The sequence below is a fragment of the Periplaneta americana genome, chromosome 2 (assembly GCF_040183065.1).
Source record: "Periplaneta americana isolate PAMFEO1 chromosome 2, P.americana_PAMFEO1_priV1, whole genome shotgun sequence".
NCBI classification, from domain to species: domain Eukaryota; kingdom Metazoa; phylum Arthropoda; class Insecta; order Blattodea; family Blattidae; genus Periplaneta; species Periplaneta americana.
In genome coordinates, this window is record NC_091118.1 from 63,093,872 (window position 1) to 63,108,624 (window position 14,753).

The window sequence follows — 14,753 nt, forward strand, 5'->3', positions numbered from 1 at the left end:
TAAAATGATTTTTCCCTCTATATTTCAAGCTCTACATGCAGCAGCTATACCAAAACGCCATGTCTATTGTTCGAAAGCATAGCAAACCTGACTTTCACAATCCACAATGACCTGAAATAGGTATTGCTTCACTCCCATATGAAAAACCCACTGATCGCCCTGACATTGTTACTTGCGTTTTCGCGTTGAAACTCCAGATACATAGGATACATAGGTTCAAGAAAACGTATTTGGCATAAAAACCATTCAGAGGGAGTATGTTTCATTATTATGGGAAGCAAATAACTTTCAAAATGTCTGGTATTTTTCATTGAAAATAAATCTGAAACATTTTTATTTGAACGTCTAATGAATTTAGTTTGCAGCATTGGCTGCAGAAGCCACTAGTATTATAATAATTTCCTCGGTAAGCGGTTAACTGGCATCCTCTGAACGTGATGACTTCATTTGTACTGATATATTACCGTTTCTTCGACATGCTATTTTTCTCCAAATTCCTCACTTCTAATTTTATCTCGTAAAGTCACTCCACTTAACGAGCGCAGAAATCTCATCTGTGAACAGTTAATTCTGTGTTTATTATGTTGCCGGAGAATCCAACAGTTGTTTACTCGTCCTGTTAATAGAAGGTATATATTATATTTTAATGCATTATTATTATTATTATTATTATTATTATTATTATTGTTATTATTATTATTATTGTTATTATTATTATTATTATTATTATTATTATTATTATTTATTCGTCACCTGACATACCGGTAATTAGGAACATTAAATCCAGACGTTTGAGATGGGCAGGGCATGTAGCACGTATGGGCGAATACAGAAATGCATATAGACTGTTAGTTGAGAGACCAGAGGGAAAAAGACCTTTGAGGAGGTCGAGATGTAGATGGGAAGATAATATTAAAATGGATTTGAGGGAGGTGGAATATGATGATAGAGACTGGATTAATCTTGTTCAGGATAGGGACCGATGGCGGGCTTATGTGAGGGCGGAAATGAACCTCCGGGTTCCTTAAAAGCCATTTGTATTATTATTATTATTATTATTATTATTATTATTATTATTATTATTATTATTATTATTATTATTATTATTATTGGAGGATTGACTGTTATAATTAATTTCATTCCGTTTTTAGACACACTTAAATCTTATAGCAAATTGTGTATATTTATGCTAATTCCATTACCCTAATTTCTGTCTAGACATTAAAGGTAATCATAGGAATTTTCTCAAATTCCCTGTCACTTTTATGTCTGGTCTATTTGCTTCTATTTCCATGCCGCATTCTAATCACAGTTCCACAGAATAATGATAAATTATTTCTTGTCCCGATAATTTTGAATCACTTTTAATGTATTTAATTATGTGTGAATCTGTCTGCATATAGGCTATTGTTAAGTCTATTAGGACACTCGTGTAGTGCCATCTAGGACATCCTGACACGACATGATCTATTGTTTCTTCAGATTCGTAGCATAATCGACATGAACTATCTACATTTTGTCTTGTATCTTTGCATTAAAATTTATTCATCATCATCATCATCATCATCATCATTATTATTATTATTATTATTATTATTATTATTATTATTATTATTATTATTATTATTATTATTATTTAGGTACAGATTTTATACTCATCATTTATCTTAAACTCTTTTATTTCAGTTATCTATAGACGTAGTTACTTAACGCTATCTTCAACACTTAAATCGTTATTTTGCATATGTCAATAATGACATACTTTTGCACTTAGTGCAGATGTTGTCCCCTTTCAGTTGCTTCAATATATCATGAGATGTGGGTTTGTGCCTGAATCGTATATATCCAAAGGTGGAAACTGATTATCATATTTAAAATTGTATAGCATGTAAAGTTTATAAATTTCCAAAAATATGAATATAAATGTAAATTTATATATTGTTATAATTGTAATGGTTTTCCCGGAAATTAACATCCTTTTACATATTCTGTGGTTTCGTAAAAATGAACATTTGAGAAATTCACCTGAGCAATATCACAGGTCATGAACCAATAGCCAATAGGACTGACAATATTAAACAGGTGATGTCAGTGAGTGAATGTAAGTCATTGGCAATTAGAAAACAGATATGGGCGATGTTATTGAATTTTCTGTAAGGAAGCTCGTGACCACATCTAGCTCGCTGGTCTTCAATCCAGGCGAGTCAGGTTCGATCCCCGGCCAGGTCATGATGGAATTTGTCCATGGCTTGGGGCTACGGATCCTAGAACTTAAAGTTCACGAAACGAGTCATGGCTCTTGTAATTGGTAATATTTCGACATTTGTTTGGAAAATCATGAAAAACTTAAGTCAACAGAGCCGGCCCTTGGAATCGAAATTCAGACCTCCGTATACAAAGAAGGCGTACTACCCATTATACCACTATGCTCTGTTAGTGTGTTCTTATTTATCCTATTTTGCCAATTTTACGTATTTTGTTATTATTCGTTTGTGTTTTATTAGAAATGGAGATGAGTACATACAGCCCGGATGTTTATGCAGACAAAAAAGGCAATTAAAACATGAAAAAGACATTGTACATTTAAAAAAAGGTACAATAGACTACAAAAGGGACAATTAAAACATGGAAAGACAATGTAAATTTAAAAAAAGGTACAATAGACTACAAAAGGGACAATTAAAACATGGAAAGACAATGTAAATTTAGAAAAAAAATATATATAAGTATATTTTATCAATGACTGGTATCTAAACTGGTCTTTATTTCAACGACCTTAGCAATAAAAAAAGACTTTATTCACAAGAGTGAATTAAACGTTTTTAACTCACAGCAGCAAATTAAACATTTTTAAATCACTCTCTCCTTGACAACCAACACATTAGCAACAATAAAATCCATACATTCATTCATTCATTTTTACGTAACTCCTTCACAAACAAGAAATTACGAAGAAAAAGCCTACAATTTAAAATTAAATTTAGATACCAGTATTGGATAAAAATAACACACGAGAGTAAACAGATCTTATGCACTCGTGGAAATTATCATCATCGGCTTCGCCACGAGCGCTAAATTTTTCATTCGCGGATAACATCTAATTTTACTCTCTTGTATTATAAATTACTATTATCAGCTAATTTATACAACAATAAAACACACCTTGTCATTGGCTGCGTAATGTCACAGGGTGCATAACTTTATTTTTTGTATTGAGTAGAACAGTTTTCGTCACAGAAAAATGTCGCTTTACATAAACTGATGTAACTAGAGCGTGTTTGAAGCAAGCTAGTGTTTACTACATACAATACTATCACTTTTATTGAATAATTTTAAGGAAAAAATTGCCCCAGGGCAGGGTATCGAACCCGAGACTTTTGGCTGAGCGCGCCAACCGACTAAGCTACCCAGAAACTATATCAGACTCCGGATAAATTTTATACTTATCTTCATACCTTAAGTGGGTTAATAGACCGTCAGATCCCAGCACTGAGTGCACACCAAGCTCTGTGTGACTTAAATTATGGTTTTCTGTTATCGAAACAGTAACGCATATTATACAAATCTTGCTTGGTGTGCACTCAATGCTAAGATCTGACGATCTGTCAACCCACTTGAGTTATGAAGATATAAGTATAAAATTGATCCGGGGTCTGGTATAGTTACTGGGTAACTTAGTCGTAGAGCGTTAGCGCGCTCACCCAAAGGTCCCGGGTTCGATACCCGGCCCTGGAGCAATTTTTGTCCTTGAAATTATTCAAGTCAGCTTTATATCTGAAAAAGCCAGATTTGTATGAAGTGCTAATTAAAATGTGTCTCAATGAAACGTACAGCAGAATCCGTATAGGCCAGCTTCTGTCTGATGCTTTTCCAATTCACTGCGGGCTAAAGCAAGGAGTTGCACTATCACCTTTACTATTTAACTTTGCTCTAGAATATGCCATTAGGAAAGTTCAGGATAACAGAGAGGGTTTGGAATTGAACGGGTTACATCAGCTTCTTGTCTATGCAGATGACGTGAATATGTTAGGAGAAAATCCATAAAGGATTAGGGAAAACACGGAAATTTTACTTGAAGCAAGTAAAGCAAAAGGTTGGAAGTAAATCCCGAGAAGACAAAGTATATGATTATGTCTCGTGACCAGAATATTGTACGAAATGGAACTATAAAAATTGGAGATTTATCCTTCGAAGAGGTGGAAAAATTCAAATATCTTGGAGCAACAGTAACAAATGACACTCGGGAGGAAATTAAAGGCAGAATAAATATGGGAAATGCGTGTTATTATTCGGTTGGGAAGCTTTTGTCATTACTCTGCTTTCAAAAAATCTGAAAGTTAGAATTTATAAAACAGTTATTACCGGTTGTTCTGTATGGTTGTGAAACTTGGACTCTCGCTTTGAGAGAGGAACAAAGATTAAGGGTGTTTGAGAATAAGATTCTTAGGAAAATATTTGGGCCTAAAAGGGATGAAGTTACAGGAGAATGGAGAAAGTTGCACAACGCAGAATTGCACGCATTGTATTCTTCACCTGACATAATTAGGAATATTAAATCCAGACGTTTGAGATGGGCAGGGCATGTAGCACGTATGGGCGAATCCAGAAATGCATATAGAGTGTTAGTTGGAAGACCGGAGGGGATAAAACCTTTAGGGAGGCCGAGACGTAGATGGGAAGATAATATTAAAATGGATTTGAGGGAGGTGAGATATGATGATAGAGACTGGATTAATCTTGCACAGGATAGGGATCGATGGCGGGCTTATGTGAGGGCGGCAATGAACCTGTGGGTTCCTTAAGTAAGTAAGTTACAACTGTGGGAGAGTCAACGCTAGACTCGCACCTGAGAAGGGTAAATTGAATTAAATTTAAGTAAATACATAAACATTCAATACATTTTTAAAAGTCAAAAATGCAGAAATAGGCACTTCTCAAAATAAGTCGCAAGAGTTTAAATAGACAAAATTAAAATTGGCCTATCACTTCTAAATATCTCGAAACCCATTGAAATTTTATAACTTTCATAAATGCCAACCCAGTAATAAAAAGCATTTCACCAAACATCCGTGCTCTAATGACGATGCTCTTGATCGGAAGATCCCAGTTCGGGTTGTAGACACGCTCATTTCTCAATGAGTCGTTGACACACTAACTACGAGACCGCTCTCGTTAACTACGAGAGGCTTCACTTTTCAGTCGAGGGGCCCGGCAGGTGCTGGAGGGGTTGGCGGCGGTGGAAGGGGTCCCTGTTACGTATCTGGGTCATTCACGGAGGGAAAAAGAATTACTTTTGATGATTCCGAGACAAGAATTTCGTTGTCAGTAGTTTAGCGGCATCCGTGGTGAGTGGGTCTCCAGTTGAGGACCGTGAAGTGGGTGAGCCTGCGAGTGTGAACTAGAACGAGGGCGCTCACCAATGTGCTCACCGCTCGAGCTCCTGGTACGTGAGTTCCACATTCGTCGCCCGACAGCGTAACTTAACGTAAGAGTGAGTGCACTGCAGTACAACAGATCCACATACGCTTGAATGAAAACCACTTACATAAACAACTTAATGTAAAGACAAGTGCAGTATTTGTGTATTTTCGTGTACCCAGTTGAAAGCTTTTCTTTCTCAGTTTTAACGTAATTTAACGTAGAACTACGTGCGATGATAGAAATTTACATCCTATTAATATGTAAACTATTCCCAGAACAATGTAGTTTAAGCTAGGAACGAGAGCAACACATAAGTTTTGCTCATACTTAAATCAAAAGCTGATATTTAAATTTAACGTAATTTAACATAGATATATGTGCAGTGCTAGATATCTGTGCGTATTTAAATAAAACCACTTACACAAACAACTTAATGTAAAAACAAGTGCAATATTTGTACATTTTCGTGTGCCCAGTTGAAAGCTTTTCTTTTCCGTATGATGAAGGATGGGTAGAACGAAGAAAAATTCTCTCCGGCACCGGGACTCAAACCCGAATTTTCAGCTCTACGTGCTGGCAATTTTCCAGTTTTAATGTAATTTAACGTAGAACTACGTGCATACAATTAATTGTAAACTATTTCCACAACTTAATGTAGCTTAAGCTAGGAACGAGTGCAACACACAAGTTTTGCTCATACTTAAATCAAAAGCTGATATTTAAATTTAACGTGTATATATGTGCAGTGCTAGATATCTGTATGTATTTAAATGAAACTGCTTACATAAATAACTTAATGTAAAAACAAGTCCAATATTTGTACATTTTCGTGTACCCAGTTGGAAGCTTTTCTTTTCCAGTTTTAACGTAACTTATCGTAGAACTACGTGCGATGATACAGATTTACATACTATTAATTTGTAAACTATTCCCAGAATTTAATGTAGCTTAAGCTAGGAACGAGTGCAACACATAAGTTTTGCTCATGCATTAATCAAAACCTGTTACTTAAATTTAACGTAAATATATATGCAGTGCTAGATATCTGTATATATTTAAATAAAACCACTTACATAAACAATTTAATGTAAAAACAAGTGCAATATTTGTACATTTTCGTGTGCCCAGTTGGAAGCTTTTCTTTTTCATATGATGGATAGATGAAACGGAGAAAAATTCTCTTCGGTACCGGGACTAGAACCCGGGTTTTCAGCTCTACGTGCTGACAATTTACCAGTTTTAACGTAATTTAACGTAGAACTACGTGCGTTGATAGAGATTTGCATACAATTTATTAATTGCAAACTATTTCCACAACTTAATGTAGCTTAAGGTAGGAACGAGTGCAACATTTAAGTTTTTCTCATATTTAAATCAAAATCTTTTGTTTAAATTTAACGTAATTTAACGTAGATATGAGTGCAGTGCTAGATATGTGTATGTATTTAAATAAAACCACTTACATAAACAACTTAATGTAGAAAAAGTACAATATGTGTGTATTTTCTTGTAGGCCTACTCAATTTATTTTAAATTTAACGTAATTTGACGTAGAATTATGTGCAATACTAGATTTCTATACTTCTAATTGTAAAGTATTTTCACAACTTAATGTAGCTTAATGTAGGAAAGAGTGAAACGTTTAAGTTTTGCTTATTCTTAAATCAAAACCTTTTATTTAAATTTAACGTAATTTAACGTAGATATGAGTGCAGTGCTAGATAAATGTATGTATTTAAATAAAACTATTTATATAAACAGCTTAATGTAGAAACAAGTGCAATATATATGAGAGTTTTCTTATACTAAATTGAAAGCCTTTCTTTTGAATTGTGTAATACTAGAGTTTTACATACTATTAAGTCTAAACGATTACCACAACTTAATGCAGCTTGTAGCTTAAGCTAGGAACGTGTGTAATATTTAAGTGTTGCAAGTACTTAAATCAAAACCTTTCATTAAAATTTTAACATAATTATTGTATAAACATATGATTGCAATGCTGGAAGTCTGCATATATTTAATGAAAACCATTTACACATACGTAGAAACAATTGAAATATTTTTGAGTTTCATGTACATAAGAGAAAGCATTTTATTTAACCTTTATGTTAAAATTGAGTGCGATACTAGAGTTTCACATACTATTAAGTGCTAATAATTCCCGCAACTTAGTACAACTTAAGTTAGGAACGATTGTATTATCTACGCTCTGCTTATAATTAAGTCGTAATCTTTCATTAAAATTTAGCATTATTTAACGTATATACGATTGTAATACTAAAGGTCTGCATACATTTAATTATCACTTTCATAAGCTAAGCGTACTGCAGAAACAAGTGTAATATTTGTGTCTTCATGTACTTAACTGGAAATATTTTATTTAAAATTAACGCTTTCATGCGAAATAAGTGAGGGACTATAGTTTGCATAATACTATATTTAATTTAAAAACATTTAACATCTTAATTTAACTACACATAAGAACGAATGCCATATTTAAATTTTGTTTATAGTTAATTAGTAGTATTTTATAAACATCTAACGTAATTTTACATAGGATAGTGTGACTTATTGAAGCTATTTTCATGTAGGCCTAGGCCTATTTACTGTAAATGATAGCAATTTACAGGACTTAATACAACTTAAAGTAGAAAGTAATGCAATACTAACATTTTACATTTACTTAATGAAAGTTTTTTTAACTTAATGTGATTTAACGTAAAATTGAGTACAATACTAGTGTTATTTTAAAATTAATTTAAATACTACCAATTCATACAACTTAATATAATTTTCCTCAACTTAAAATATGAACTAATACAATATTTACTTTTTGCATTTACTTAATAGAAGTTTTTATTTAAACTTAAATTTAACATAATTTAACGTAGAAGTACGTACAATACTGGTGTAATTTTGATATATATTCAAGTATTAACAATTTACAAACTCAATACTAGTGCATACAAGTTCACGTAAGAAGGAATGTAATATTTACATTTTGCATTTTACTTAAGTAGAAGTTCTGTATGTAAATGTAACGTAATTTAACGTAGAAGTGAGTGCAGCACTAGAATTTTACACTTTGAATAGAAGTCATGTGTCATAGGTTCGAGTGAAATACTAGAGCTTTTCACACGTTTAAATGGGAAGCAAACTAAACTTAAATCAAAGCAAGAAAAACTTCAACAATAGAGTTTAGTAAATGCTATTTACATATTTATCATAGGTCAAGAATGCAGTACTGAGGTTTTGCATATGTTTAAATGGATGATATTGTTGTTATAAAATTAATAGCAAATAAGTTTACCGAGTTTCTGTCTTACTCTGGCGTTGTTATCTCCGGCCCTGTAAATGCATGAAAGTTACTGAATATAGTGCCCTGCGATCGTTCCTACAGTGACGAATAGAGGCAGTGAGAAAGCTAAGGATGGACATTATGGAGAATCCAGATTCTTTTGATTTATTATACATACAGAGGCCATATAGAGAATATGAGATAATAATTTTAATTGTATATCATGTGTTTTTAATTACGAGTATTAAAGCTACTAAGAAGCGATGAAATTACATTGTGATTATAGTGTTTTAAAGTTCCTCTTCAACTGAAGACGTTTATGATAGGGCAATTATGGAACAGTGAGAATACAATAGGAGAGAATACATGAATGAGGGAGTGAAGTGGTGAAATGAATGAATAAATTAACAACTATATGAATAGAATTCGTACATATATTAATGAATAGAAGGAATAAAGTTACTGAATGAATGAGTAGTGAATGAATGAATGAGTTATTCAATATAATTATTGAGTGAATAAATACATAATAAATAAGTGAGCAGAATTGAACAGATGAATGTGTGAATGAATATGTAAGTGAATTAAGAATATATTAGTAAATGAATAAATAACTTAAACTAATAACTAAATTAATAGAATGCATCAACCTGTTAATGAATATATAGAGCAGCGAATGAATGATTGAGAGAATGTATTAAAGAATGATGGATAAATTTGTGATATGAAATTGATGACTGAATAAAATAAGTGATTAGATGGATGGATAAATATATGAATGAATGATTGCTTAAATGAATGGATAAACAAATACATAGATGAAAAGTAAGTGAATGGGATGGGTGAATGGATGAATTAATAGATGGATGAATGAACAAATTAATTAATTAATTGGTAGAAGTGTAAAATGTGACCATTTTAGTAAAGGCTATAATCTTCAGATTGTGAGACGTTGTAATCACTGATGTATTTGACATTATTTTATTCATCCGAAACAATAAAGGTTTTATGATTTTTATGAAAAGAGTATAACACGAGTTTTTGTTCCTTAGGCTCTAGCATGGCATACTTCCTAAATTACAGAAGCGTAAGGAAACATCACTTCACTTTATTTCTGTTTCTATCGATGGATTACAGCGACACACAAGAGAGCTGAAATAAACTGAAAGTTCGTGGTAACGCGTCGTCCTCTATAATTCCACACCGGAACGTTGACAGGTACTTGTCTGGCTTGTTAAGACTTCTGATGTATCCTGCGAGCCTCGGAAAGCGCTCCGATATGCGTGAAGTAGGACCTACCACATAGTAAACAGAACAAAACATATACATGACTGAAGCTTGTGAAACACTGATCCAATTAAGCTATGCTTTGATTATCAGTTAATAGCTATACGACGTTCAGTGTTATTACTAATTCACTCACGATTGTGGAAACATAAAGAATAGCTGTTTTAGTCCAGAGAAGGAATATAGGTTGACCAGGTTAGTCCAGTTCGCTCTATTCCAATCTTCTTACTACTCATCTTAATTCTCGACGGGGTGATCTGGAAGTGTGAATCCGAGAAAAAGTTATTGATGTTGATGTTATGTTTTATTTAACGACGCTCGCAACTGCAGAGGTTATATCAGCGTCGCCGGATGTGCCGGAATTCTGTCCCGCAGGAGTTCTTTTACATGCCAGTAAATCTACTGACATGAGCCTGTCGCATTTAAGCACACTTAAATGCCATCGACCTGGCCCGGGATCGAACCCGCAACCTTGGGCATAGAAAGCCAGCAAAAGTTATTGAATATTGATTCAATATTTACAGCTCACAGAAAATGACGAGAGTATTACTGTGCTAGTTGTTTCGTAAACAACAAATATGGGACACAAGGAGAACGCATCTTATTTTTTGTTATCTTTATTGTTCTGTTCAACTTTTTAAGTTTATTATTTAACGATGCTGTTTCAACTAATGTTATTTTGCGTCGATAGAATTAGTGATATCGAGTGAAGGCTGAGAATTGGCATAGATTACCGTACAGTACAATTATTTAGTCCTGACAGTCGCCGACAATGTGCGCAAAGTTACGCCAAGGGGTGTTCAGGTTAGTCTGTCGCTTGCCTTTAGAGCGATCGGATGTCACGCGTGCGGTAGAGCGTTGTGTTTCCAGTACAGTTAAGCTGTACTGGATTTCTTTACTGACGACTCGCTCCTATCTCTACTCCGGAACTCTCCCCACTACTCCTATTACTTCCCCTCTTTCGCGTCGCTGAGCTGTCAGAACTAAATAATCGGTCTGTACCTGACATTCCTCTTATGGGTGGAGAAAACCTCGGAAAAAAACTAACTAGATAAATCAGTCCAAGCGGAAATTAAACCCACACCCAAGCGCAACTCCGGATTAGCAGATAAGCGTATCTGTCGCCTGAAGTATGCGCCAGGGAAATTATAGCAGGCCTACTTAGGTTGGAGTGAAAGATCTTCGTCTAGAAGTGTTCTGTGAATGATCAACCTATATTCCTTTTCTGGGCATAAAATTAATTATTTTTATTGGCGTGATTTTAGAAAGCTGCAGAATTAATTGAAAGAAATTAAAATTAAATTAAATGGAGAAATAATATTTTAATATGGGGTCTAACGGGTGTACACTTAGTCAAAATGAAACTGGCAAGCGTCTGAAGTCGAATCGGGTATTTCCGTGAGCGCTCGGGACAGCCAGGCTTTGTTTAAAAGATTGCGTATATTCTTCTAGTTGTTATAATGGGGAACAGAACTATTAATCACTAAAATATTCCGAGAAAATAATTTATAGGCCTGTACGAGATTTAAAACAGACAGATCGTTCAGAGTGTTTAAACAGTGAATATTGTAACACAAACACTATTTACTGTGTAACAGGTTCTCAAGCGGAGTATGACCATTGCTCGTTACAATGCCGTTCTTACTGCAGTAGCAATCTTAGCGTAGTGGTAGAGCGTTAGGGTAGTGTTTGTGAGGTTGCAAGTTCAGATCTTCGTGGAGCTATTAAACTTTTTTTTTAATGGATCAGTGAAAATATAACAGGATTTCGTCATTTTTTTATCCTTAGAATACTTTTCGCTTTATTATTTTTGTTCGTGTTAATAGAATCTTTTGACGCTAGATGGAAGTAACACTAAAGATGACAATTAGGGGCTTTCATATTAAAATGCTGTGTTAATTATTTTATTAATCCCTGCTGCTTTACACTCTATTGCCTAAGGAACATTCAGTAAATATGTTGACTGTTAAATAATTGACAATAATTAATTTGCAAGTTGTGCTACAGGAAATATGATTATTATACTAACCTAAATCCGTGATCATCAGGCCTAAATGTAATAATTGTTAACGAGAAGAAAAACCATAATTCTTATGACAAAATATATCCTGAATTCCTGGAATTATGACCACAAATTTTCACCAATTTTGTAATTATCTGTAAGTAACATGAAGTAACATAAGCAAAATTATTTAATTATATTACACTAAAATGAGTTGTAAGAAATAAAAGAAAGGACAGAACAAAAAATTATCTACGGAGATTCGAAGCATGCTGTGGAGGTAGCCCAAATCAGCGCCTTGTATTATGGAGTTAACTAAAGCGGCGCACGGAGGTTTACGGTAGTGAACTGCGCGCTCACCCGAAGGGACTGAGAAAATTTTAACTGCTCAAGAGGCCGGCTAGTTTCATTTTGACCTAGTGTACACCACTTAGGTTGATCTGGCAGTGTTTTGCCGTCAGCAGTGTTGCGCCGCTCGAATGTTAATTATTTTTTAATAACTTACAATATTTTACTGGTGTATTGCACTTCACTTATTATAAATAATCAAGTGGTACTCACCATTATATCAGACGAATGAAGTGTTCGCCCTCTGCCCTTAAACATAGTCAATCCTGTTGAATATATTGCATGAAACTGTGAGAAGTTCATTTTGCTGTATTGCAAGAATCACTTAACGAATATTTACCTTTCAAATATTCAGATTATGTGAATTGTTTGCATATAAAGTATTTGTTTAAGTGTAGCCCACAAATAAAAGCCACAGGGATTCTCATATGTTTACATTTTCTTCACTAACTTAAAAATTGTGTTGATGAAGCTTGTATTGCAGGATAATTACAACAAAATTCCCTCTTTCTGGATTTGTAAGAATATTTTTTCACATAACTGACGTAAATGAATATTCTTTGTTCTAAATTATATTTAATTTTCATCATATTGCACTGTATTACACAGTGAACCACGCACAGAAACGTGTCAAACTAGCACAACACTCAGCAACTCAACTGTGTACTTATGTAACCTGCTATTCAGCGGGCATGACTCGCGACGGTTGAACTTCACTACACTAGGAAGACAATTCGAGAAGATTTGGCTGTTTCTAATCGACCGAGCCGATACATTTTTTATTACATTCGTTTATGGCAGATACATAGTTGATTTTAATGTAACGAAATTTAATTCATAGGAATAAAATAATAGTGTCTGAACCTCATTAGAACCTTGAAATACATTTAGATTTAAAAACTTTCATTTGATGGAATTGTTTCTTCATTTGTTAACTGTTCCGTTTCCAGGACTGACGAAAACGACACCTTCAGGCGAAATGAAGAGGATGAAACACTTCGTAACAATATGCCTACTCGGACTATTACTACTTGAAGTAAGTGGACAATGAATGATTAAAATTTTACCACAGTCTAGTATATACAGTCACGAAGCTTGAGTTAATGAGGGTACTAGGAACAATAGACTGTGGCGGTACTCTTTCATATTGTATGTAATGAGGCGATAGTAGCGATCCTACTGGTTAGCAACCATCTATGGATGCATATTCTCTTGTATTGAGCTTCGTGACTGTGTATACTAGACTATGATTTCACTGTAATATTAATCGAGACTATAGGCCTAATAGTAGGCTACATACAATATTACAAAATAATGGTACAGTAGTATTTTTATTAATGCACGATGTTTCAAGATCTATAATTGTGCGTATATAACTATCAGTAAGATGTTTTCACAAAATATTAAAGTTTGTATAGAATATTTATTTATGCTCACACAAAACTCTATGCGTTATTTTGATCTTCAGACCTCTTTGGCCAGTATTGTCGACTTCGTAATTGCTATTTAAAACAGAACTTAAGCAGTCATTAAGCAAGGGATTTTAAAGTACATGTGAAATAATTCAGTCATGGATAAAGAACTTAATCTTGCATTAAATTTGAGGTTTTCACACGTATACGGCAACAGTGTTGCTGTTTCTATGGAAAAACATTCTTATGAGCGGTGAAGATGCTGAGGAGCGTCTCTCGGTAGAGCCTGTGAAACTAAACTAAAAATAAATATCTTATTTTAGTTATCCATGCTACTTGATACCTGTCTTATTCTGACAAAATTTCTGATAATGATAATTCATGATTAGTACCTGCTAGTTTAGTATATAGCTCTATGTAGTCTAATTTACACTGTGAAAATAATTCTGAAATAATACTAATAATAATAATAATAATAATAATAATAATAATAATAATAAATAAGAAATACATACATACATACATACATACATACATACATACATACATACATACATACACAAATAAATACATACATACATACATGCGTGTTCTGCCCCAGGGCAAGCCTCTAACTGCAAACCCAGCATTCTCCAACCTTTCCTGTTTTCTGCCTTCCTCTTAGTCTCCACATATAATATATATCTTATGTCGTCTAGCGTCTGATTTCTTCTGTCCGAACTCTTATCCCGTTCACCATTGCTTCCAGTGCATCCTTCAGTAGGCAGTTTCTTCTCAGCCAGTGACCCAACCAATTTCTTTTTCTCTTTCTGATAGTTTCAGCATAATTTTTTCTACAGCACTCTTTCCAACACAATAATAATAATAATAATAATAATAATAATAATAATAATAATAATAATAATAATACGTATTTACTTCCGTGATGCTTCAAACTTCAGGAGGCTTTTAGCCGATTCACAGCTATCTCCATTCTGTAAGC

General features: G+C 33.8%; 1 protein-coding gene across 5 annotated transcripts in view; it reads left to right on the forward strand.

Annotated features, from left to right (window-relative positions):
- The window catches only part of dyl (dusky-like), a 205,429-nt gene that overhangs the window by 133,046 nt on the left and 57,630 nt on the right, over window positions 1–14,753 (forward strand). For 2 of the 5 annotated variants that reach the window (XM_069817811.1, XM_069817810.1), the window contains exon 3: window positions 13,310–13,395. In XM_069817811.1, the coding sequence (XP_069673912.1) occupies window positions 13,339–13,395 (57 nt within the window). In that variant the 5' untranslated portion in view covers window positions 13,310–13,338. Of the gene's footprint in view, window positions 1–5,297; window positions 5,492–13,309; window positions 13,396–14,753 lie in introns of those variants that run through there. The other 3 variants (XM_069817812.1, XM_069817814.1, XM_069817813.1) reach the window with 3 other exon arrangements.